Below are 25,094 nucleotides of genomic sequence, written 5' to 3' on the forward strand. Positions count from 1 at the left end.
ATCTTATTGTATGTTCTCTTTATTCATTTAGACTCGTCTGTCTGTCCCCATCTCTTAGCCAGAGCCTTCCATTAGATGACAGGGTTTTACAATCCAATATTTTTCATTTCAGTATTTTAACAAAATACAGATTCTTGTCAACATTTTAATTCTCACAACATCTGAAAAACACACAGGCAAAAAAACAAAAAAAGCCCCAGCAGGGCACCTGAGATCAGAGCATGTACTGCATTGAGACATAACGAAGCCAAATCATTACATCATAAATGCAGCAAAAACACACCAAGATCAGCAAAAACACACCAAGATCAGCAAAAACACACCAAGATCAGCAAAAACACACCAAGATCAGCAAAAACACACCAAGATCAGCAAAAACACACAACACAAGTGAGGCAACAAATGCAATAGAAGGAGCCTCCTCTGAGATGCAGGACTGGGCTGTTTCTCCTGGGAACAGTAACCAAGGTAACGCTTATGTGGAGAAAATCTCCTGGTGATTATGATCCCCTAAGAAGTGGGGACAACCATTTTATATATATATATATAAAAAGGCTCACATATTTATGCTGACAGTATTGTATAATAAATTCATCACACAAAAAAAAGAACTGAGTCGTAGACACGTCTGTTTTAAAGTTGAGGTGAGGATAACTGATTAACTTGAGTCAATTCTTATAAATTTACCTAAGATTAAAAATATTTTAAAAATAGTTTAGGGTCTTAGCCTTGTGCCGACCTTTGTCTCAGACACAAATGTGCCATCCAGTGTTACCAACACTGCTCAATGCACTGAGGAAATATTATTCTTTAAAGGTGAGTCGAGATTGACAAATGTACAAATCATCTTGCATCATAAATAACTACTCAATATTATTTCTACATCAGTTAGTCACAATTTACCCATAATTCATCCCGGTTTTGATGCTCTCAAACACACAGCCATAATCATTCTGCGATCTAGGCCAGGGATTATCGACGAGATTCAGCCGCGGGATGATTTTTCTCTTGAGCAGGGGGGGGGGGGGGCGGTACATAATAACAAATCATTTGTAGACCGCAAGACGCCCAAACAGATATGTTGGACGAAAACATCATCATTTTGAACCTTGCTTACATTTGTATACGATCACGTGTCTCCCTATTATGCGTGATAATACTTTGGAACAGATTTCTTCAATTCAAATCAGCTGGTTGATTTCCTGGTGTTTTTAATATTTTATGTCCCAACAATACAAAAAAGATTTTCTCAGAAAACTTGGGGGGGCCAAATAAAACCAGCTACGGGCCAAATTCAGCCCGCTAGTTGGGGAATCCTGCTCTAGACCCCTCCCTGCCCTGTACTGCATAGAAGGCCTATAGATCCTCGTGGCCCCGTGTCTCTGTCCTGGCTCCCTGGGCCTGTCTGTCCAGCCAGGCCTTTAGCTGGGGCAGGTGCTGGTCCATCCAGCGGATGTTCTCTTCAATGCTCTCATACGTCTGCTGAATACACCTCAGACCCGAACCTGTCTCCTCAGACAGAGAGTCAAAGAACCCGCGAACCTGGGGGGGGAGGAGACATGGGCAGACTGCTTACAATAGATCTTAAACACATCTACTATATACAGCTGAATGTGAGCCTATGAACACGCAATACAGTAATACACTAACAGTAGGCTAGTTATTATGAGGGAAACATTTGAGTGCCTTTTGAATTTTGTAGTTATTACAGCTGACAAAACTATATAGCTACATAACGTAAGGTAATAGTAATAGTCGTAAGGTCAAACACCAGAGTACCTCGTCCAGCATCTCCCTGGTGGAGTACTGGTTGGTCACACCGGTCACCATGCCTGAGATAGAGTGGGACCCCAGGTCAAACCTACAGGTCAAAAGGTCATGGGGGTTAGGTATACAGACACCTCGAAAAGAAAATGACAACTTTATGCAAATGATCAGCAACGCAACCAGATAATAATCAATCAGAGGGAGGGTTGTGCTAGTAGCTAGTTCTGACACCATGCTGGACAGGCTAACAGCCAACAGTTCCGCTGTGCATGCTGTTCTGAAGATACACCATGAGGGGAGATCTTGGTGATTCCTTACTACAAGGTAGTTTCTAGTATAACCACGGCGTAAGATCATCAGACTCACTTCTTCACCAGTGTGTGCCAGTTGTGTCTGAGGAAGTCCCAGGCCAGCTTGTACCCTTTGGGGTTCCTGCTGACAGAGATGACCACATGAGGAAGGTCCTGAGTCTTCATCACCTCGCCCGCAAGACTCTGCTCCATTAACCTGGGGGGGGGGGGGGGAGAGACACAGGGGGTGTGAGGGAGAGGTCAAACCACCGCATCTGCTATGCAAAGTGGCAGAGCTAAAGCGTTGTTTGTCAGACCAGGAGATATCCCGCATCCCGTCTTCTCATGAAAACGTAGCGCCACGTAACGGTGAGACTCTCACGAACACGATGGCGTTCTCCTCTTTGCTCAACGACGCCCACAAACCCCCTGGGACTCGTCTGAAGGTAACCCGGTATCACTTTAAAACATTTATGGAAGTATGAAGGTAGTTTTGAGCCAACATAAAATAAAAGGGGTTAAATATGTGATATAGATTTAGGACAGACAATTGAAAACGTTATTCCTTATCTTTATTCTGGACTGTCTGTTTTTCCATTTATGAATGTTATTCAGTGTATTTCTATTGGCTATAGTAGTAAAGCCCAAATTCTCTATTTTTTTTATACCTACCGGGGTCCTAAAATTCTAAATCAAATAGCTAAATGATCCATGGTATGACCGCACCTCAAAGACTTTTAGAGGTTTAAATGCAATACAGAGCAGCAAGTTATGAGGACTGTAAGCAGGAGAGATAGTTCTGAGGACTGTAAGCAGGAGAGATAGTTCTGAGGACTGTAAGCAGGAGAGATAGTTATGAGGACTGTAAGCAGGAGAGATAGTTCTGAGGACTGTAAGCAGGAGAGATAGTTCTGAGGACTGTAAGCAGGAGAGATAGTTATGAGGACTGTAAGCAGGAGAGATAGTTCTGAGGACTGTAAGCAGGATAGATAGTTCTGAGGACTGTAAGCAGGAGAGATAGTTCTGAGGACTGTAAGCAGGAGAGATAGTTCTGAGGACTGTAAGCAGGAGAGATAGTTCTGAGTGATGTAAGCAGGAGAGATAGTTCTGAGGACTGTAAGCAGGAGAGATAGTTATGAGGACTGTAAGCAGGAGAGATAGTTATGAGGACTGTAAGCAGGAGAGATAGTTATGAGGACTGTAAGCAGGAGAGATAGTTCTGAGTTATGTAAGCAGGAGCGATAGTTATGAGGACTGTAAGCAGGAGAGATAGTTATGAGGACTGTAAGCAGGAGAGATAGTTATGAGGACTGTAAGCAGGAGAGATAGTTCTGAGGACTGTAAGCAGGAGAGATAGTTATGAGGACTGTAAGCGGGAGAGATAGTTCTGAGTGCTGTAAGCGGGAGAGATAGTTATGAGGACTGTAAGCAGGAGATATAGTTCTGAGGACTGTAAGCAGGAGAGATAGTTATGAGGACTGTAAGCGGGAGAGATAGTTCTGAGTGCTGTAAGCAGGAGAGAGAGTTCTGAGTGATGTAAGCAGGAGAGATAGTTATGAGGACTGTAAGCAGGATAGATAGTTCTGAGGACTGTAAGCAGGAGAGATAGTTATGAGGACTGTAAGCAGGAGAGATAGTTATGAGGACTGTAAGCAGGAGAGATAGTTATGAGGACTGTAAGCAGGAGAGATAGTTCTGAGGACTGTAAGCAGTAGAGATAGTTCTGAGGACTGTAAGCAGTAGAGATAGTTCTGAGGACTGTAAGCAGGAGAGATAGTTCTGAGGACTGTAAGCAGGAGAGATAGTTCTGAGGACTGTAAGCAGGAGAGATAGTTATGAGGACTGTAAGCAGGAGAGATAGTTATGAGGACTGTAAGCAGTAGAGATAGTTCTGAGGACTGTAAGCAGTAGAGATAGTTCTGAGGACTGTAAGCGGGAGAGATAGTTCTGAGGACTGTAAGCAGGAGAGATCGTTCTGAGTGCTGTAAGCAGGAGAGATAGTTCTGAGTGATGTAAGCGGGAGAGATAGTTCTGAGTGATGTAAGCAGGAGAGATAGTTCTGAGTGATGTAAGCAGGATAGATAGTTCTGAGTGATGTAAGCAGGAGAGATAGTTCTGAGTGATGTAAGCAGGATAGATAGTTCTGAGTGATGTAAGCAGGAGAGATAGTTCTGAGTGATGTAAGCAGGATAGATAGTTCTGAGTGATGTAAGCAGGAGAGATAGTTCTGAGACGTTCTTCATGTTAACCCACCTCTTTAGCTTGTGTTGCAGAGGGCTGATGGACAGGGCAGACTTGATGCGGCTCTTGACAGATGTGTGCTGCGAATGGCGGTACTTCTCAAAGAGGAAATCCCACCCCTCGGGGTCACGAGCACCAATGGCAAACACCGCCAAGCTGACATCACTGGGGAGACTGAGGAAGAAGAGAGAGAGAGTGGGGGTTGTCCCAATACTCTAGCATGCTCTCCTTCTTTTCTCTCTTTACTTTCAGGACAAAAAAATATGTTTATTTTCATTGAATTGAATGGTTTGACATCTGACCTCATGTTGCCGTCTGAGGCCCTCCACTTGTTGAAGAGGTGTGTGGCGGTAGCGACACAGGGGGGATGGTTCCTGACAGAACCGAACAGCAGCAGGTAGCTCCTTAGAACCCTCTGGGAAACAGAGCCCTCGTCACTCCACGTCTGACGGTCTATCAAACCCCGGAACAGCTCCACGATGTAGCCCTGACAAACAGACATTATATCTCTATTCAATCCATCAATCAAGCGTATTGATAAAGCCCTTTTTACATCAACAGTTGTCACAACCTCTAGTCCCCGAAGAGCAAGCAGAGGCACAGTGACAAAAGCTCAGTCAAAAACTCTGCAAAAAAGAAACCTGAAGAGGAACCAGACTCTCTTACCTTCATCTGGTTCTCCAGACCCTCCATGTCTCTCTTCTCCATCAGTTTGTAGAGAGGGACCAGCTCCCCCAGACCCTGGGTGACAGGCATGATGTCTGTCTCCTTGGACAGATACAGAGACAGGTCCAAGGCTGTGTCCAGTCCTACCTTACCAACACTACAAAGGAGAAAGGGGACATGGTGTTAGGGACAGATACTGGGACAGGTCCAAGGCTGTGTCCAGGCCTACCTTACCAACACTACAAAGGAGAAAGGGGACATGGTGTTAGGGACAGATACTGGGACAAGTCCAAGGCTGTGTCCAGGCCTACCTTACCAACACTACAAAGGAGAAAGGGGACAGCACACATGTGACTATTCTGTGTTGAGCGGATAAAGTGATCATATTGAAACACGTCCTCCTATATGCTCACAGTTATAATGTAACTTTAGTTGTGATACAAACCCTTCGGCTGTTGTTTTGATCTATAATACAAGGCTGCATGATGCCACTGTAATTTTAAGTCTCATGAAAGGCATACGCTCTTCTCTGTTTCTTGCGTAGGCTGCACACACACCGCGGTTACATTTTGAATATGCCAGGTAGGATACACAGGTTGTAAAGCAGATTAAATGCGCTTCCGACTCTGTAGGCTATGTGCTCTCCAACCCTGTTCCGACACTGTAGGCTATGTGCTCTCCAACCCTGTTTCGACACTGTAGGCTATGTGCTCTCCAACCCTGTTCCGACACTGTAGGCTATGTGCTCTCCAACCCTGTTTCGACACTGTAGGCTATGTGCTCTCCAACCCTGTTCCGACGCTGTAGGCTATGTGCTCTCCAACCCTGTTCCGACGCTGTAGGCTATGTGCTCTCCAACCCTGTTCCCACTCTGTAGGCTTTGTGCTCTCCAACCCTGTTCCGACACTGTAGGCTATGTGCTCTCCAACCCTGTTCCGACACTGTAGGCTATGTGCTCTCCAACCCTGTTCCGACTCTGTAGGCTATGTGCTCTCCAACCCTGTTCCGACTCTGTAGGCTATGTGCTCTCCAACCCTGTTCAGGGGTCCTATGCCTATAGGCTATGCTTAGAATTATTTGGCCACTTTAGTTGTGATACAAACCTTATCAAAACATATAGGTCTATGGGCTAGGATACATCGTGATGCCTGCGACTATGATTTGAAAAAGTCGCAAAAAAAATATTGCCTTGCCTTAGACTGTTCACGATGGGCATTGGTTCATTCCCTGCATCAACCAGCTATGAGGAGCTGGCTCTCACTATGCAACAGTCTGCTCAAACTGAATGCCAGGGCTGTCATGTAGAGTTTGATTAGATTCTCGATAGTATTTGGATTGATTACAGGGAAAATAGAGCGCCGAGTATCAGGCCATTAGCGACTGGCTGTTAGCAAGTTTGGTAGGCTACTAACAACCATCAGCGGCATCAGAGTGCAATTATGGAGTTAGTTCCCGTGACTCAACGGCCATGTGGGATGTGACTGCGGTCACGATTCGTGACTGCCGGTTGTGGCGGTGTTAGGAAAATTATGATTAAATGACTGAACAAATCATTTTAAATGGAACTGTAACTAAGTAAACTTATACTCTGTTTTATTATATCTGATTAACAATATGAGTTCATAAGAAGGGATTGTGAGACACGGACAAGGAGTAATTAAAGTTAATGAACACCATTCCAACTAGGAAGAAAGAAATGGGTTGTGGATTAAGTAAACAGATAAGGTAGTTAACCTATGGTTGAACCGACGAAACTGAGCTCTGGGGTATCTTAGATAAGACGGTGAGTGCATTCCTAGGTTTTCTGTTAATTAGAACTGTCAGCTAAGTGGTGATCGATAATGTTGAGGGGTCAAAAGTTAATTCAGGTGTGTTGTGTGTCCTGTGTATGTGCTGGGGGGGTCAGAATGAACTTTTAAAGTTCCCTTTGTCCCGGGAGAGAGGAGGAGATTCTGTTAAGCAATGAAAGGACGTCATGTTATTGTATATAAACTGTTGCTCGTGGTAACATGGCAGCGCGCTCCGAGAATAAATTCTGTTACCTATTATTGATAAGACTGGTCTCCGTCTATTTTATGCAACCAAGAATCTTACAAATTCTCATGAAATAGATTAAGGGAATTCCATTAATGAAAACACATTGGTATAATTAAATGACAGTAACAGGCGGTAATACGGTCGCCGTAACAGCCCTGCGTACCTTGCCCATTCTAACCAATCAATAATTTTTTTTTAAATGTGGAAGAGTTTGTTTAAAAAAAATTGGAGTAACTCTCTTAAACACAACAATTTGACATACATAAATACACTGAACAAAAATATAAACGCAACATGTAAAGTGTTGGTTCCATGTTTCATGAGCTGAATTAAAAGATCCCAGAAATGTTCCATACGCACAAAAAGCTTATTTGTCTCAAATGTTGTGCACACATTAGTTTACATCCCTGTTAGTGAGCATTTCTCCTTTACCAAGATCATTCATCCACCTGACAGGTGTGGCATATCAAGAAGCTGATTTAAACACCATGATCATTATACATGGACAATAAAAGGCCACTCTAAAATGCGCAGTTTTGTCACATAACACAATGACACAGATCTCTCAAGTTTTGAGAGAGCGTGCAATTGGCATGCTGACTGCATGAATGTCCACCAAAGCTGTTGCCAGATAATTGAATGTTCATTTCTCTACAATAAGCCACCTCCAATGTCGTTTTAGAGAATTTGGTAGTACGTCCAACCAACCACGTGTAACCACACCGGCCCAGGACCTCCACATACGGCTTTTTCACCTGAGGGATTATCTGAAACCAGCCCCCCGGACAGTTGATGAAACTGAGGACTATTTCTGTCTGTAATAAAGACCTTTTGTGGGGAAAAACTCATTCCCATTGGCTGGGCCTGGCTCTCAAGTGGGTGGGCCTATGCCCTTCCAGGCCCACCCATGGCTGCGCCCCTGCCCAGTCATGTGAAATACATATAGTAGGGCCTAATACATTTATTTCAATTGACTGATTTCCTCATATGAACTGCAACTCAGTAAAATCATTGAAATTGTTGAACGTTGCATTTATATTTTTGAGCAGTATACATAAAAAACGACATTGAAAAAAAACAACATTTTACGATATTATACACTATGTTGACAGACTGACCTGACCAATTGGAAGGCATTGTTTATGAGGGAGGCGCGGTCGTTGGAGCTCAGAGCCCTGTGATTGGTCAGCAGCAGGGAGGTCAGAGAACGCCAGCCTTCCCCCTCGTAATGGACCATGTAGTAACCACTCATATCCACGTTAAACTTGACCCACTCCACCTCCTCTGGTAGGTACAGCACGTCTAGAGGGGGACGTAGTTAGTTAGTGTACTGTAACTATACTGTTACCAGGCGAGACTAATGCTAGAACTGTTAGGTCACAAACCCAGAGACAGAGACGCCTACCTGTCCTGGTCTTGAGCAGGAAGCGATGCACTGTGCTGGAGCTGCTGGTGATGTAGGTCAGAGGAACCTGCCACAGGAAGCTGCATGGGGGGACACATTCTCTCTCACTGACATCTGTTCAATAAAACCAGAAAATAGGAAAGGAGTGGGAATTATCTTACCCGTGTGTCTGTGAGGGATCGTCGGTCTTGAGGTATCTCTCCTGGCTGAGTCTGACCTGGCGACCCCTGACCTCTACAGTGACCAGGGGAAACCCCTCCTGCAGCGTCCACGTGTCCATGATGGCCCTCACATCCAGCTGATCGCCTGAGTACCACTTCTACAACACAAACACACACGCACAGACACAGACACCTGAGTACCACTTCTACAACACACACGCACAGACACAGTCACCTGAGTACCACTTCTACAACACAAACACACACGCACAGACACAGTCACCTGAGTACCACTTCTACAACACACACGCACAGACACAGTCACCTGAGTACCACTTCTACAACACGAACACACACGCACAGACACAGTCATCTGAGTACCACTTCTACAACACACACACAGACACAGTCACCTGAGTACCACTTCTACAACACGAACACACACGCACAGACACAGTCACCTGAGTACCACTTCTACAACACACACACACACAGACACAGTCACTTGAGTACCACTTCTACAACACGAACACACACGCACAGACACAGACACCTGAGTACCACTTCTACAACACAAACACACACGCTCAGACACAGTCACCTGAGTACCACTTCTACAACACACACGCACAGACACAGTCACCTGAGTACCACTTCTACAACACAAACACACACGCTCAGACACAGTCACCTGAGTGCCACTTCTACAATACAAACACACACGCTCAGACACAGTCACCTGAGTACCACTTCTACAACACAAACACACACGCACAGACACAGTCACCTGAGTACCACTTCTACAACACACACGCAGAGACACAGTCACCTGAGTACCACTTCTACAACACAAACACACACGCTCAGACACAGTCACCCGAGTGCCACTTCTACAACACAAACACACACGCTCAGACACAGTCACCTGAGTGCCACTTCTACAATACAAACACACACGCTCAGACACAGTCACCTGAGTACCACTTCTACAACACAAACACACACGCACAGACACAGTCACCCGAGTACCACTTCTACAACACACACGCACAGACACAGTCACCTGAGTACCACTTCTACAACACAAACACACACGCTCAGACACAGTCACCTGAGTGCCACTTCTACAACACAAACACACACGCTCAGACACAGTCACCTGAGTGCCACTTCTACAATACAAACACACACGCTCAGACACAGTCACCTGAGTACCACTTCTACAACACAAACACACACGCACAGACACAGTCACCCGAGTACCACTTCTACAACACACACGCACAGACACAGTCACCTGAGTACCACTTCTACAACACAAACACACACGCACAGACACAGTCACCCGAGTACCACTTCTACAACACACACGCACAGACACAGTCACCTGAGTACCACTTCTACAACACAAACACACACGCTCAGACACAGTCACCTGAGTACCACTTCTATAGCAAGCCAGGAAGGACACAGGACATAAACACCATTAGACATTAACTGTTACAGTGTGTTGACTGTTGCAGTGTGTTGACTGTTGCAGTGTATTGACTGTTAGTGTGTTGACTGTTAACGTGTGTTGACTGTTAGTGTGTTGACTGTTAGTGTGTTGACTGTTACAGTGTGTTGACTGTTAGTGTGTTGACTGTTAGTGTGTTGACTGTTAGTGTGTTGACTGTTAATGTGTGTTGACTGTTAGTGTGATGACTGTCAGTGTGTTGACTTTTAACGTGTGTTGACTGTGACAGTGTGTACTGTTACAGTGTGTTGACTTTTAACGTGTGTTGACTGTGACAGTGTGTACTGTTACAGTGTGTTGACTGTTAAAGTGTGTTGACTGTTAGTGTGTTGACTTTTAACGTGTGTTCACTGTGACAGTGTGTACTGTTACAGTGTGTTGACTTTTAACGTGTGTTCACTGTGACAGTGTGTACTGTTACAGTGTGTTGACTTTTAACGTGTGTTGACTGTGACAGTGTGTACTGTTACAGTGTGTTGACTGTTAAAGTGTGTTGACTGTTAGTGTGTTGACTTTTAACGTGTGTTCACTGTGACAGTGTGTACCCCAGAGGCGTTACATTGTGTTGACTGTGACAGTGTGTACTGTTACAGTGTGTTGACTGTTAGGGTGTACTGTTACAGTGTGTTGACTGTGGAGTGTGTTGACTGTGACAGTGTGTTGACTGTTAGTGTGTTGACTGTTAGTGTGCACTGTTACAGTGTGTTGACTGTTAGTGTGCACTGTTACAGTGTGTTGACTGTTACAGTGTGTTGACTGTTAGTGTGTACTGTTACAGTGTGTTGACTGTGGAGTGTGTTGACTGTGACAGTGTGTTGACTGTTAGTGTGTTGACTGTTAGTGTGCACTGTTACAGTGTGTTGACTGTTACAGTGGGTTGACTGTTACAGTGTGTTGACTGTTAGTGTGCACTGTTACAGTGTGTTGACTGTTAGTGTGTACTGTTACAGTGTGTTGACTGTTAGTGTGCACTGTGACAGTGTGTTGACTGTTAGTGTGCACTGTGACAGTGTGTTGACTGTTAGTGTGTACTGTTACAGTGTGTTGACTGTTAGTGTGTACTGTTACAGTGGGTTGACTGTGACAGTGTGTTGACTGTGAAGTGTGTTGACTGTTACGTGGGTTGACTGTTACAGTGTGTTGACTGTGACAGTGGGTTGACTGTGACAGTGGGTTGACTGTGGAGTGTGTTGACTATTACGTGGGTTGACTGTGACAGTGGGTTGACTGTGACAATGTGTAGGATGGGTTTGCTGGTGTGTTGTGACTTACAGGAGCTCCAGACTGGGCCTTTTCCTGAGAACAGAACCCATCGTCTTTCAGTCTGCCCTCATCCAGATCATCTGACTGGCAGATCTGTTATTAAGACACACACATTATTGGCTTGGTTGGGTTCGACTCAGTAGTGTGAAAAGGGTGTGAAGCTCAGGTAGCTGTATACACACTCACGTTAGTGAGGCTCTCCCACAGATGGCTGTTGACAGTGTTCTGATAGCTGTAACGTCTGAGGTAACGGACAATACCAATCTTAAACGCCTCTGGGGTCAGGAAGTCTCTCAGCATGTTCAGAATACACGCCCCCTGGAAAAACGATAACACATGAATTCACAGAAATCAACTCACTGACTAGACTCGAGTACTTTCAGAAGAGATAGCAAACCTGTGTTCAAATAATATTTAAAATCTTTCTAGTATTTTGAGTGTTTGTTTTAGCATGTCTAGAGTTTCAGGTGAAGGGGGTTTGCACTTTTGGGGCTCTTCTATTGGTTCCATTTCAGTGAAGTATTTGAAACTAGGTCTGACGGATAGTCAGCATGAAGTGAATAGACTGGACAGGAGTCAGACCTTGGTTGATTGATTGATTGATTGGATGGGAGTCTAACCTTATCGTAGGAGACATCGTCAAACATCTCCTGGATCTGAGTAGGAGTGTCCACCTGGCTGGAAACAGGGTGGGAGGAGCTTAATGAATCCACCTCCATCGCCTCAAAACACTTCCCTAGGAAGAAGTCATTCTGAGGGGGAGGGAAAGAGAGAGAGAGATAGAGAGAAAACAGAAAGAGAGAGAAAACAGAAAGAGAGAGAGAGAGAGAGAGAGAAAGAGAGAGAAGTCATTTGTCAGTTAGTGATATCACAACAACCCTGATTTCCTTACACATACATCTAGCAGCCTGCCTATCAACTAGCTCAGTATTTGTTCAGGTACGTTTCTATACAAACTCTCTACTATACTCTTTAATTTCATACTAAATCAACAAAATAAATACAGAAAATGAATATTAAAAACCAAACAGAGGCTTACCACTTGCAGCTCAGGATTGGTGATGTTAACTGACACAAACTCCATGAACTTTGCAAAGCCCTCGTTGAGCCACAGGTCATTCCACCACTGCATAGTCACTAGGTTACCGAACCACTAGAACAACAGGAGTAGAGACAGGGTTAGGACAAGATAGTCACTAGGTTACCAACCCACTAGACCGACAGGAGTAGAGACAGGGTTAGGACAAGATAGTCACTAGGTTACCAACCCACTAGAACAACAGGAGTAGAGACAGGGTTAGGACAAGATAGTCACTAGGTTACCAACCCACTAGACCAACAGGAGTAGAGACAGGGTTAGGACAAGATAGTCACTAGGTTACCAACCCACTAGACCAACAGGAGTAGAGACAGGGTTAGGACAAGATAGTCACTAGGTTACCAACCCACTAGACCAACAGGAGTAGAGACAGGGTTAGGACAAGATAGTCACTAGGTTACCAGCCCACTAGACCAACAGGAGTAGAGACAGGGTTAGGACAAGATAGTCACTAGGTTACCGAACCACTAGACCGACAGGAGTAGAGACAGGGTTAGGACAAGATAGTCACTAGGTTACCAACCCACTAGACCAACAGGAGTAGAGACAGGGTTAGGACAAGATAGTCACTAGGTTACCAACCCACTAGACCAACAGGAGTAGAGACAGGGTTAGGACAAGATAGTCACTAGGTTACCGAACCACTAGACCAACAGGAGTAGAGACAGGGTTAGGACAAGATAGTCACTAGGTTACCGAACCACTAGACCAACAGGAGTAGAGACAGGGTTAGGACAAGATAGTCACTAGGTTACCAACCCACTAGACCAACAGGAGTAGAGACAGGGTTAGGACAAGATAGTCACTAGGTTACCGAACCACTAGACCAACAGGAGTAGAGACAGGGTTAGGACAAGATAGTCACTAGGTTACCGAACCACTAGACCAACAGGAGTAGAGACAGGGTTAGGACAAGATAGTCACTAGGTTACCGAACCACTAGACCAACAGGAGTAGAGACAGGGTTAGGACAAGATAGTCACTAGGTTACCGAACCACTAGACCGACAGGAGTAGAGACAGGGTTAGGACAAGATAGTCACTAGGTTACCAACCCACTAGACCAACAGGAGTAGAGACAGGGTTAGGACAAGATAGTCACTAGATTACCGAACCACTAGACCAACAGGAGTAGAGACAGGGTTAGGACAAGATAGTCACTAGGTTACCGAACCACTAGAACAACAGGAGTAGAGACAGGGTTAGGACAAGATAGTCACTAGGTTACCAAAACACTAGACCAACAGGAGTAGAAACAGGGTTAGGACAAGATAGTCACTAGGTTACCGAACCACTAGACCGACAGGAGTAGAGACAGGGTTAGGACAAGATAGTCACTAGGTTACCAACCCACTAGACCGACAGGAGTAGAGACAGGGTTAGGACAAGATAGTCACTAGGTTACCAACCCACTAGACCAACAGGAGTAGAGACAGGGTTAGGACAAGATAGTCACTAGGTTACCAGCCCACTAGAACAACAGGAGTAGAGACAGGGTTAGGACAAGATAGTCACTAGGTTACCAACCCACTAGACCAACAGGAATAGAGACAGGGTTAGGACAAGATAGTCACTAGGTTACCAACCCACTAGACCAACAGGAGTAGAGACAGGGTTAGGACAAGATAGTCACTAGGTTACCAGCCCACTAGACCAACAGGAGTAGAGACAGGGTTAGGACAAGATAGTCACTAGGTTACCGAACCACTAGACCAACAGGAATAGAGACAGGGTTAGGACAAGATAGTCACTAGGTTACCGAACCACTAGACCAACAGGAGTAGAGACAGGGTTAGGACAAGATAGTCACTAGGTTACCAACCCACTAGACCAACAGGAGTAGAGACAGGGTTAGGACAAGATAGTCACTAGGTTACCGAACCACTAGACCAACAGGAGTAGAGACAGGGTTAGGACAAGATAGTCACTAGGTTACCGAACCACTAGACCAACAGGAGTAGAGACAGGGTTAGGACAAGATAGTCACTAGGTTACCAACCCACTAGACCAACAGGAGTAGAGACAGGGTTAGGACAAGATAGTCACTAGGTTACCGAACCACTAGACCAACAGGAGTAGAGACAGGGTTAGGACAAGATAGTCACTAGGTTACCGAACCACTAGACCAACAGGAGTAGAGACAGGGTTAGGACAAGATAGTCACTAGGTTACCGAAACACTAGACCAACAGGAGTAGAGACAGGGTTAGGACAAGATAGTCACTAGGTTACCGAACCACTAGACCAACAGGAGTAGAGACAGGGTTAGGACAAGATAGTCACTAGGTTACCAACCCACTAGACCAACAGGAGTAGAGACAGGGTTAGGACAAGATAGTCACTAGGTTACCGAACCACTAGACCAACAGGAGTAGAGACAGGGTTAGGACAAGATAGTCACTAGGTTACCGAACCACTAGACCAACAGGAGTAGAGACAGGGTTAGGACAAGATAGTCACTAGGTTACCAGCCCACTAGAACAACAGGAGTAGAGACAGGGTTAGGACAAGATAGTCACTAGGTTACCAACCCACTAGACCAACAGGAGTAGAGACAGGGTTAGGACAAGATAGTCACTAGGTTACCGAACCACTAGACCAACAGGAGTAGAGACAGGGTTAGGACAAGATAGTCACTAGGTTACCGAACCACTAGACCAACAGGAGTAGAGACAGGGTTAGGACAAGATAGTCACTAGGTTACCAGCCCACTAGAACAACAGGAGTAGAGACAGGGTTAGGACAAGATAGTCACTAGGTTACCGAAACACTAGAACAACAGGAGTAGAGACAGGGTTAGGACAAGATAGTCACTAGGTTACCGAAACACTAGGTAAAAAACATAAAGAAATCTCCCAGGAAATGTAGTGCATTACCCAAAACTACTAGAACACTGGTAACACTTTATATTAGAGCACAGAAACAAGCTAATAATTAAGCAATAAGGCCCGAGGGGGTGTGGTATATGGCCAATATACCACGGCTAAGGGCTGTTCTTAAGCACAACACAACACGGAGTGCCTGGATACAGCCCTGAGCCGTGGTATATTGGCCATATACCACAAACCCCCGAGGTGCCTTATAAACTGGTTACCAACGTAAATAGAGCAGTAAAAATACATGTATTGTCATACCCATGTTATACGGTCTGATGTTAGCCAATCCGCATTCAGGTCTCGAACCACCCAGTTTATAACAGGGAATATATCACATGCCTTCAGAAAGTATGCACACCCCTTGACTTTTTCAACAACAAAACAAATTGTGTTACAGCCTGAATTTAAAATGGGTTTCATTTAGATGTGTAGGTCACTGGCCTACACACAATTCCCCATTATGTTAAAGTCTTTTTCTAAATGTTTAGAAATTAATAAAAAATGAAAAGCTGAAATGTCTTGAGTCAATAAGTATTCAACCCCTTTGTTATGGCAAGCCTAAATAAGTTAACAAGTCACATAATAAGTTGCATGGACTCACTTTGTGTGCAATGATAGTGTTTAACATGATTTTTTTAATGATTGCCTCATCTCTGTACCCCCAAACATAGGTGAAGAATGAAAATGCTACATGAAGTAGCTAAGAGAAAACATTTAATTGTTTAGAGTCTAAGACATTGGGGAGGTGCTAAACTGACATGTGGAATTGTTTTAAGATGGTCATACTATGGATCATTTAGCTATTTGAGTTTGAAGTTTAGGACCCCTTTAGGTATAACAATATATATATATATATATATATATATATATACACCAAAATGATTTGATCAAATATTGATCTCGGCCTTTACAGTTGAAGCCGAGAGAAATGCATTGAATAACAAATTCATACAAGGCAAAAAGAACTAAACTAAAAATAAATAATGAGAAACAAGGTTTTGAAGTGTCCGTCCTTAATCTAGGAGATAGAATTGTAAAAAACAAAACAGGAAATAGTTTATTATTATTATTATTATTATTATTATTATTATTATTATTATACATACAGCACCAGTCAAAAGTTTGGACACACCTACACATTCAAGGCTTTTCTTTATTTGCGTATCGCTACAGAATGCTGTGCTAGTCATGCTGGTTAAGCGTGCCTTGAAATCGAAAATAAATCACAGACAGTGTCACCAGCAAAGCACACCCCCACACCATCACACCTCCTCCTCCATGCTTCACAGTGTGAACCACACATGCAGAGATCATCCGTTCACCTGCTGAGCGTCTCACAAAAGACGGTTGGAACCAAATAGCTCAAATTTCAACTCTTCAGACCAAAAGACAGATTTCCACCGGTCCTAATAACCATCGCTTGTTTAATGTCATTAGCTCGTGTTTCTTGGCCCAAGCAAGTCTCTTCTTCTTATTGGTGTCCTTTAGTAGTGGTTTCTTTGCAGCAATTCGACCACGAAGGCCTGATTCACGCAGTCTCCTCTGAACAGTTGATGTTGAGATGTGTCTGTTACTTGAACTCTGTGAAGCATTTATTTGGGCTGCAATTTCTGAGGTGCAGTTAACGCTAATGCACTTATCCTCTTCAGCAGAGGTACCGTAACTCTGGGTCTTCCTTTCCTTTGGCAGTCCTCATGAGAACCAGTTAACGCTAATGCACTTATCCTCTTCAGCAGAGGTACCGTAACTCTGGGTCTTCCTTTCCTTTGGCAGTCCTCATGAGAACCAGTTAACTTAATGAACGTATCCTCTGCAGCAGAGGTAACTCTGGGTCTTCCTTTCCTTTGGCTGTCCTCATGAGAACCAGTTAACTTAATGAACGTATCCTCTTCAGCAGAGGTACCGTAACTCTGGGTCTTCCTTTCCTTTGGCAGTCCTCATGAGAACCAGTTAACGCTAATGCACTTATCCTCTTCAGCAGAGGTACCGTAACTCTGGGTCTTCCTTTCCTTTGGCGGTCCTCATGAGAGCCAGTTTCATCATAGCAGAGGTAACTCTGAGTCTTCCTTTCCTTTGGCGGTCCTCATGAGAGCCAGTTAACTTAATGAACGTATCCTCTGCAGCAGAGGTAACTCTGGGTCTTCCTTTCCTGTGGCGGTCCTCATGAGAACCAGTTAACTTAATGAACGTATCCTCTTCAGCAGAGGTACCGTAACTCTGGGTCTTCCTTTCCTTTGGCAGTCCTCATGAGAACCAGTTAACGCTAATGCACTTATCCTCTTCAGCAGAGGTACCGTAACTCTGGGTCTTCCTTTCCTTTGGCGGTCCTCATGAGAGCCAGTTTCATCACAGCAGAGGTAACTCTGGGTCTTCCTTTCCTTTGGCAGTCCTCATGAGAGCCAGTTTCATCATAGCAGAGGTAACTCTGGGTCTTCCTTTCCCGTGGCGGGCCTCATGAGAACCAGTTAACTTAATGAACGTATCCTCTGCAGCAGAGGTAACTCTGGGTCTTCCTTTCCTGTGGCGGTCCTCATGAGAGCCAGTTAACTTAATGAACGTATCCTCTGCAGCAGAGGTAACTCTGGGTCTTCCTTTCCTGTGGCGGTCCTCATGAGAACCAGTTAACTTAATGGACGTATCCTCTGCAGCAGAGGTAACTCTGGGTCTTCCTTTCCTGCGGCGGTCCTCATGAGAACCAGTTAACTTAATGAACGTATCCTCTGCAGCAGAGGTAACTCTGGGTCTTCCTTTCCTTTGGCGGTCCTCATGAGAGCCAGTTTCATCATGGTGCTCAATGGTTTTTGCGACTATTGTTAAAATTTTCCTCATTGACTGACCTTCATGTCTTAAAGTAATGATGGGCTGTCATTTCTCTTTACTTATTTGAGCTGTTCTTGCCATAATATGGACTTGGTCTTTTACCAAATAGGACTATCTTCTGTATACCACCGCTATCTTGTCACAACACAACTGATTGGTTCAAACGCATTAAGATAATAAATTCAACAAATGACCTTTTAACAAGGCACACCTGTTAATTGAAATGCATTCCAGGTGACTACCTGATGAAGCTGGTTGAGAGAACGCCAAGAGTGTGCAAAGCTGTCATCAAGGCAAAGTGTGGCTACTTTGAAGAATCTCAAATATAAAATAGATTTTGATTTAACACTTTTTTGGTTACTACCTGATTCCATTTGTGTTATTTCATAGTTTTGATGTCTTCACTATTATTCTACAATGTAGAACATAGTAAAAATAAAGAAAAACCCTGGAATGAGTAAGTTTGTCCAAACTTTGACTGGTACTGTGTGTATATATATATATATTATTTTAACCCCTTTTTTGGGGGTAGGCACAAAAATCCCTTCATACCTCCATTCATTTTTTTAAAACCGGTACCAGTTAACTTCAGACAAGGGGTCATAGAGCAAAACGGAGAACACCCTCGAGTCTCCCCTTCCCATAAAGTTGTCATTATAGTTTGTAGGTCAAACCAGTCAGACGCTACAGAAGTTTACGTGTGAAGACCGATTTTCGGAATGTCTCATGGTCTGACAAACACCGCTCTTAGCTCTCCCACCTTTCACTGCAGATGTCTCACCGCTCTTAGCTCTCCCACCTTTCACTGCAGATGTCTCACCGCTCTTAGCTCTCCCACCTTCCACTGCAGATGTCTCACCGCTCTTAGCTCTCCCACCTTCCACTGCAGATGTCTCACCGCTCTTAGCTCTCCCACCTTTCACTGCAGATGTCTCACCGCTCTTAGCTCTCCCACCTTCCACTGCAGATGTCTCACCGCTCTTAGCTCTCCCACCTTCCACTGCAGATGTCTCACCGCTCTTAGCTCTCCCACCTTCCACTGCAGATGTCTCACCGCTCTTAGCTCTCCCACCTTTCACTGCAGATGTCTCACCGCTCTTAGCTCTCCCACCTTCCACTGCAGATGTCTCACCGCTCTTAGCTCTCCCACCTTCCACTGCAGATGTCTCACCGCTCTTAGCTCTCCCACATTTCACTGCAGATGTCTCACCGCTCTTAGCTCTCCCACCTTCCACTGCAGATGTCTCACCGCTCTTAGCTCTCCCACCTTCCACTGCAGATGTCTCACCGCTCTTAGCTCTCCCACCTTCCACTGCAGATGTCTCACCGCTCTTAGCTCTCCCACCTTTCACTGCAGATGTCTCACCGCTCTTAGCTCTCCCACCTTCCACTGCAGATGTCTCACCGCTCTTAGCTCTCCCACCTTCCACTGCAGATGTCTCACTGCTCTTAGCTCTCCCACCTTTCACTGCAGATGTCTCACTGCTCTTAGCTCTCCCACCTTTCACTGCAGATGCAGAAGTGCGATACCGGTGGATGTGATGGATTGAGATGCATCCAATGCAAAAGTAGCTTAAGCTGACTGATTTTGATGGAATGTTTTTGTTATGTAACTTAGATTGACACTCTAGTGGGTTAATGTAGCCAAAGATTATAGGGTCCCCTAGGAAACACTGACCAACACTTTGGTTCCTATCCTGTCACAATAACTCCTCCCTGTTATTTTCAATTTGTTGTCATGGCAAACAACATTGTATTCAAAGTGCCCACTATCTCCAAACTATAGAATTAGAATAACTATTATTTGTTCATGATTCCAACAGTTCAACCAAGTGTTTTGATCTAAAGTCAAATCGCAATTGCAACATTTGGTTAACATTTGTCCATATCGTGCAGCCCTACGTGGCAGCATGGAAATGATCTCAAATGAGTGCCGGAAATGGATGAAAATGCAAAAAAAGTATTTTTGGTTAAGTTGAATTGAACAGTATAAAACAATGAAAATGGGGAGAGGCCCATTGAAATCACTTAGAGTGTATGTGTTGCCACCCTAGGGTCACTCACAACTTACTGAGGAAGCACATTTAGGACTTGTATTATTCAAAACCATAAAATACTGTCAAATACCCATCATACATTAAAACTAATACTGTGATATGATATTTTGGCCATATCGCCCAGCCCTAATTTAATTTTCAATAAATGTGCAAACATTTCTAAAAACTTGTTTTCACTTTGTCCTTTTTGGGGTGTTGTGTGTAGATAGGCCAGAAAAAAAAATATTTTGTCAGTTTTAAATTCAGGTTGTAACATAACAAAATGTGGAATACTGTCTGAAGGTATTGTATATTCTGACAAAGCATCTGATTGATGAACCAACAGAGGTTAGTCCCACTTACCTGGTGTGCCAGCTCATGTGCGATCACCATGGTGATGCCTAGCTTGTCAGAGGCGGAGCTCTTGTTGGGGTCAAAGAGCAGCCCAGCCTCTCGGTATGTGGTCAGACCCCAGTTCTCCATCGCACCCGACTGGAAGTCTGGGATAGCTGCCAGGTCTGGGAGGAACACATAGGAATACATCAGGAAATGCTTTAGTTGAAAGTCTACTTACAAAAATGTGTATAAACCATTATTAAACATAGACCTACATTAGCATAAACTGTCAGCTAGTGCCACCTCCTGCTACCGAATGCACCCCAGTAAGTCTATGTGTGCGGCGTAGTGTATGTGCGTTGTGTTCTACTCACCCTGTTTGGGTAGAGGATATGGGATGTCAAAATAGTCATCGTAGAAGTCCAACAGTCTGACTGCAGCATTCAGGGCAAAGTCTGTCTGGTTGATCTTGTCTGGTACAGCATACACTGAGATCTGATAGGACAATACCGAGGAAGAGGTCAATCATATAAATATGTTGTTGAGCACTTCCACACAGCAGGGACTAGGGAGCTATAATGAGGTGTATGTGTATAAACTAGTCATAGTCAGTGAAACAAGAGAAGTAGCACAAGGTTTCAGATAGAACCTGATCAACAAGACAGGGTACAACTCCCTTTCCCACGTGAAAGTTATTCAATGCACTTGATTTCTATTTGCAGGTTGGGCATCTTAAGCTACCCTTTCATTCTGACCAATGAGAGGACTTCCTGCTCACCTTGACTCCGTGACTGGTGGTCTTGCTGACAGACTGGAAGTCAGAGACGATGAAGGCCACCAGGTAGGTGCTCATCCTAACGCTGGTGTCAAAGTGGTCCTCCAGCACGCCACCTGGTAACTCCACTGTCTTTACCTGTGGAGGGAAGAGGTAGAGGATATGTTCATTATGACACCTGCCTCTCCATGGCATTCAAACGGTGTGGAGAAACAGGTACTTTGGGATGTTTCAGAACTCTTTGCTCATTGGCTTGACAGGTGAAAGTGACATGGTTAAAACGCTTAAATGGATAGAATTGTTTTGCGTTCATCTGCCCCGTTTATCACCTGTTATTAGATCTGTTATATATCACCTGTTAATAGATCTGTTATATATCACCTGTTAATAGATCAGTCATATATCACCTGTTAATAGATCTGTTATATATCACCTGTTAATAGATCTGTTATATATCACCTGTTAATAGATCTGTTTATATCACCTGTTAATAGATCAGTCATATATCACCTGTTAATAGATCTGTTATATATCACCTGTCATATATCACATGTTAATAGATCTGTTATATATCACCTGTTAATAGATCAGTCATATATCACCTGTTAATAGATCTGTTATATATCACCTGTTAATAGATCTGTTATATATCACCTGTCATATATCACCTGTTAATAGATCTGTTATATATCACCTGTTAATAGATCAGTCATATATCACCTGTTAATAGATCTGTTATATATCACCTGTTAATAGATCTGTTATATATCACCTGTTAATAGATGTTATATATCACCTGTTAATAGATCAGTCATATATCACCTGTTAATAGATCAGTCATATATTACCTGTCAATAGATCTTTTCAATATCAAGTGAAGGAATGGTGACTAGGAGAGAAAGACACTTCCGACTATTGAGATGCAGCCCGTGGTGTTTCCCAGGGTACCTTGGGCATGTTGGAGAGGGCGATGTGGCGTGCCTCCCGTCGTATCTGGATGGTGAAATTGGCTTTGAACGCCGGCTCATCGAAACAGGGGAAGGCTGCTCGGGCACTGGTCGCTTCAAACTGAGTGGACGCCATAAATCTAACAGGACAGAGGAGGGAAAAAAAGTGTTGTTTACAATTAAGATATACAAATGAATGTAAAGCTTATGATTGAGTAATTCATTAGGGTGGCACACCTTTCAGCAGTGTTGTAATACTCAATTCAAGGACTCAAGACTTTCCTGACCCGTGACCAGTTGTGACTGTTGTCAGAATATCTATATATTTTGCATAATTCAACATACGATCTACAGCAGTGTAACGGATGTGAAATGGCTAGCTTAGTTAGCGGTGTTCGCGCTGACTCAAGGTTTAGTGACTTGACTACATCACTGCCTCTGGACGATTTGATCACTCTAAGTGGTTGGTCACTTTCACTGCATATTCTTTTGGAATGCACTGTAGAATGATTGACGTGTGTTTTCAGTGCTCTAGGTGACCACCTGTCCAGCCCAGGGCCAATCCTGATGGTTCGTATTCTTACCTGACTTCTCCCGTGGTTGTGCGATAGGAGCTCTTGTAGAAACCGTGGAAACTGTCAGACAGGTTGGCAGAGAACTCCAGACGAACCTTGTACGTCCCACCTCTGACCAGCAGCACATCAGACACCAGAGCTAGCTGGTGGAAGGCTGGGTACTCCAACACCTGCAGAGGCCTTGAAAAAAATCAGAATAAGAAAAACTTTATTGCCATGCAACAAATGTTACTAGGAATTTTATATTGGTGTTGTAGCTACATAGAAGCACCGACAATCACATCCACATCAACAATGAATCCAATTTACCACCAACACAGATACAGACATCAGTATCAATAGAAATACACATGACAACCAGGGTTGGGTTCAAGTCCATTTGAATTCCAGTCAATTCAGAAAGTCAACCCATATTCCAATTTCAATTCCAAAATGTCCTCCTTGAAAAGCATTGAAGATCATTTGAATTTCAGTGTAGGTCCTGAATTGACTTGAATTTAAATGTAATTTGACTCCAACCCTGATGCCAACACTTGTAGAAAAAGAAGGGACCCGATCATACACTGGCAGTGACCCTGGACCTTCCGGTGCCAAGAGCTCAGCTTTAGCTATCTGGAGTTCCTTGCTGTGGAGGATGATGGTAGAGGTGTCCTCGAAGACCTGGAGTTGAATCTGCACCGCTCCGGTGAAGTCTAGGCTGGTCAGGTTAGGGTGGACGAGAAGGTCATAGTGGATTGGAGAGACAGTTTCAGGAAGTCTCATGTGGATCCAGGGGAAAGGTTGGCCATTAGTGGCGACGGGAGGTAGAAGTGAGGAAGACTTGTCGTTGGTATCATGGTTTCCTGGAAGCTGTGCCGCTAAAGATGGGGCAAAGGATACATGTAGGAGCACCAGGATGGTGACAGTTAACGTCGTCATCCTCACGCCTGAGAAAAAGTCGGCAGTTTCCTACAGATGGAAGAAATTAAGTCAGGTCACATTGTCGCAAAACGAATGGTGGGGCGACGTGGAGCATTGATTGATACAGTATGACTCGTTGTATCAACTAGTAGCACAGTAAATAATGTATCAATCCATCTGTAACATTTCTATTGAAGTGAATAGCCCAATAATGCATATTCGAAAGCTGTACAACACATTCAACAGGAACGCGTGGACATGATATTGCAAATGTAAAAGTTACTGTTACTTTCGATTTCAGCTCAAGATTCAAAACCTGTGCTATTCATTAAAACAAAACCTTGCATTAGCCTATTCATCCACAATATTAGGCTAGCTAGGCTACAGCGAAACGTACATGTAAACAATTTAAACAGCGAACTTGTAGATAGATACATTTTAAGACATTACTGTACTTACTGTCAGGTTATCTGTCCGACTTGATTGTGAAAGTGAAAATAAAAAGGACCTGTACAGATTTGCATTCTGGGACAATCTGAATGACAGCCCGACTCATACTATGAATGCCCCATCACTTAAAACACTGAATGTGTTAAGAGAAGCATTGAAATAGGTGAGATAATGATTGGATCCACAACAAACCATTATTTGCAAACGGCTCATTTCAATACAGGAAGTCAAATAAACCCAGCTATGTTTTGGTTTTGACCCATAGTGCATACTATTGGCCACTAGGGTGCACCAGATAGCCATGTTTATTTATAAAAGTGTCGTGTTTCAGTGTTTTACATGTGCCATGCGTAGCCTACCAGTCCAACAGCACCACCTGACCTGAGCACAATATTTCCAGAATCCAAAAATGATATTGCCAGTGAAATGGATGCTCTGCAATGACTACATTGACATTGACAGCCTTGGTTTCTCAAATGATTGCCTCGCCTGGTTTACCAACTACTTCTCTGATAGAGTTCAGTGTGTCAAATCGGAGGGACTGTTGTCCGGTCCTCTGACAGTCTCTATGGGTGTGCCACAGGGTTCAATTCTCGAGCCAACTCTCTTTTCTGCATACATCAATGATGTTGCTCTTGCTGCTGGTGATTCTCTGATCCACCTCTCCTTGGACACTGTGTTAACTAACCTCCAGACGAGCTTCAATGCCATACAACTCTCCTTCCGTGGCCTCCAACTGCTCTTAAACGCAAATAAAACTAAATGCTCCAAAGCTCCATACACTACCCACCATTGCGACCTGTACGCTCTCGTTGGTTGGCCCTCGCTTCATACTCGTCGCCAAATCCACTGGCTACAGGTTATCTACAAGTCTCTGTTAGGTAAAGCCCCGCCTTATCTCAGCTCACTGGTCACCATAGCAGCACCCACTCGTAG

General features: G+C 44.1%; 1 protein-coding gene across 2 annotated transcripts; it reads right to left on the reverse strand.

The window, feature by feature from the left end:
- Positions 1-3: 3 nt before the first annotated feature.
- On the reverse strand, positions 4-24,992 carry erap1b (endoplasmic reticulum aminopeptidase 1b). 2 transcript variants are annotated; one of them, XM_036936438.1, is made up of 20 exons: positions 24,949-24,992; positions 23,371-23,756; positions 22,818-22,988; positions 22,235-22,373; positions 21,290-21,424; positions 20,886-21,006; positions 20,539-20,693; positions 12,386-12,499; positions 11,967-12,098; positions 11,533-11,664; positions 11,356-11,439; positions 8,568-8,725; positions 8,407-8,486; positions 8,120-8,303; positions 4,965-5,121; positions 4,601-4,785; positions 4,311-4,472; positions 2,134-2,274; positions 1,780-1,861; positions 4-1,542 (listed from the first exon to the last, which is right to left on the reverse strand). In XM_036936438.1, exons 1-20 carry the CDS (start codon positions 24,988-24,990, stop codon positions 1,357-1,359), a joined length of 2,946 nt encoding a protein of 981 aa, XP_036792333.1. In that variant the 5' UTR covers positions 24,991-24,992; the 3' UTR covers positions 4-1,356. The 2 variants fall into 2 exon arrangements, with proteins under 2 accessions (XP_036792333.1, XP_036792334.1); XM_036936439.1 differs by lacking the exon at positions 24,949-24,992 and adding an exon at positions 24,168-24,406.
- Between the last annotated feature and the right edge of the window lie 102 nt (positions 24,993-25,094).

This window comes from Oncorhynchus mykiss, chromosome 11, assembly GCF_013265735.2.
Source record: "Oncorhynchus mykiss isolate Arlee chromosome 11, USDA_OmykA_1.1, whole genome shotgun sequence".
NCBI classification, from domain to species: Eukaryota; Metazoa; Chordata; class Actinopteri; order Salmoniformes; family Salmonidae; genus Oncorhynchus; species Oncorhynchus mykiss.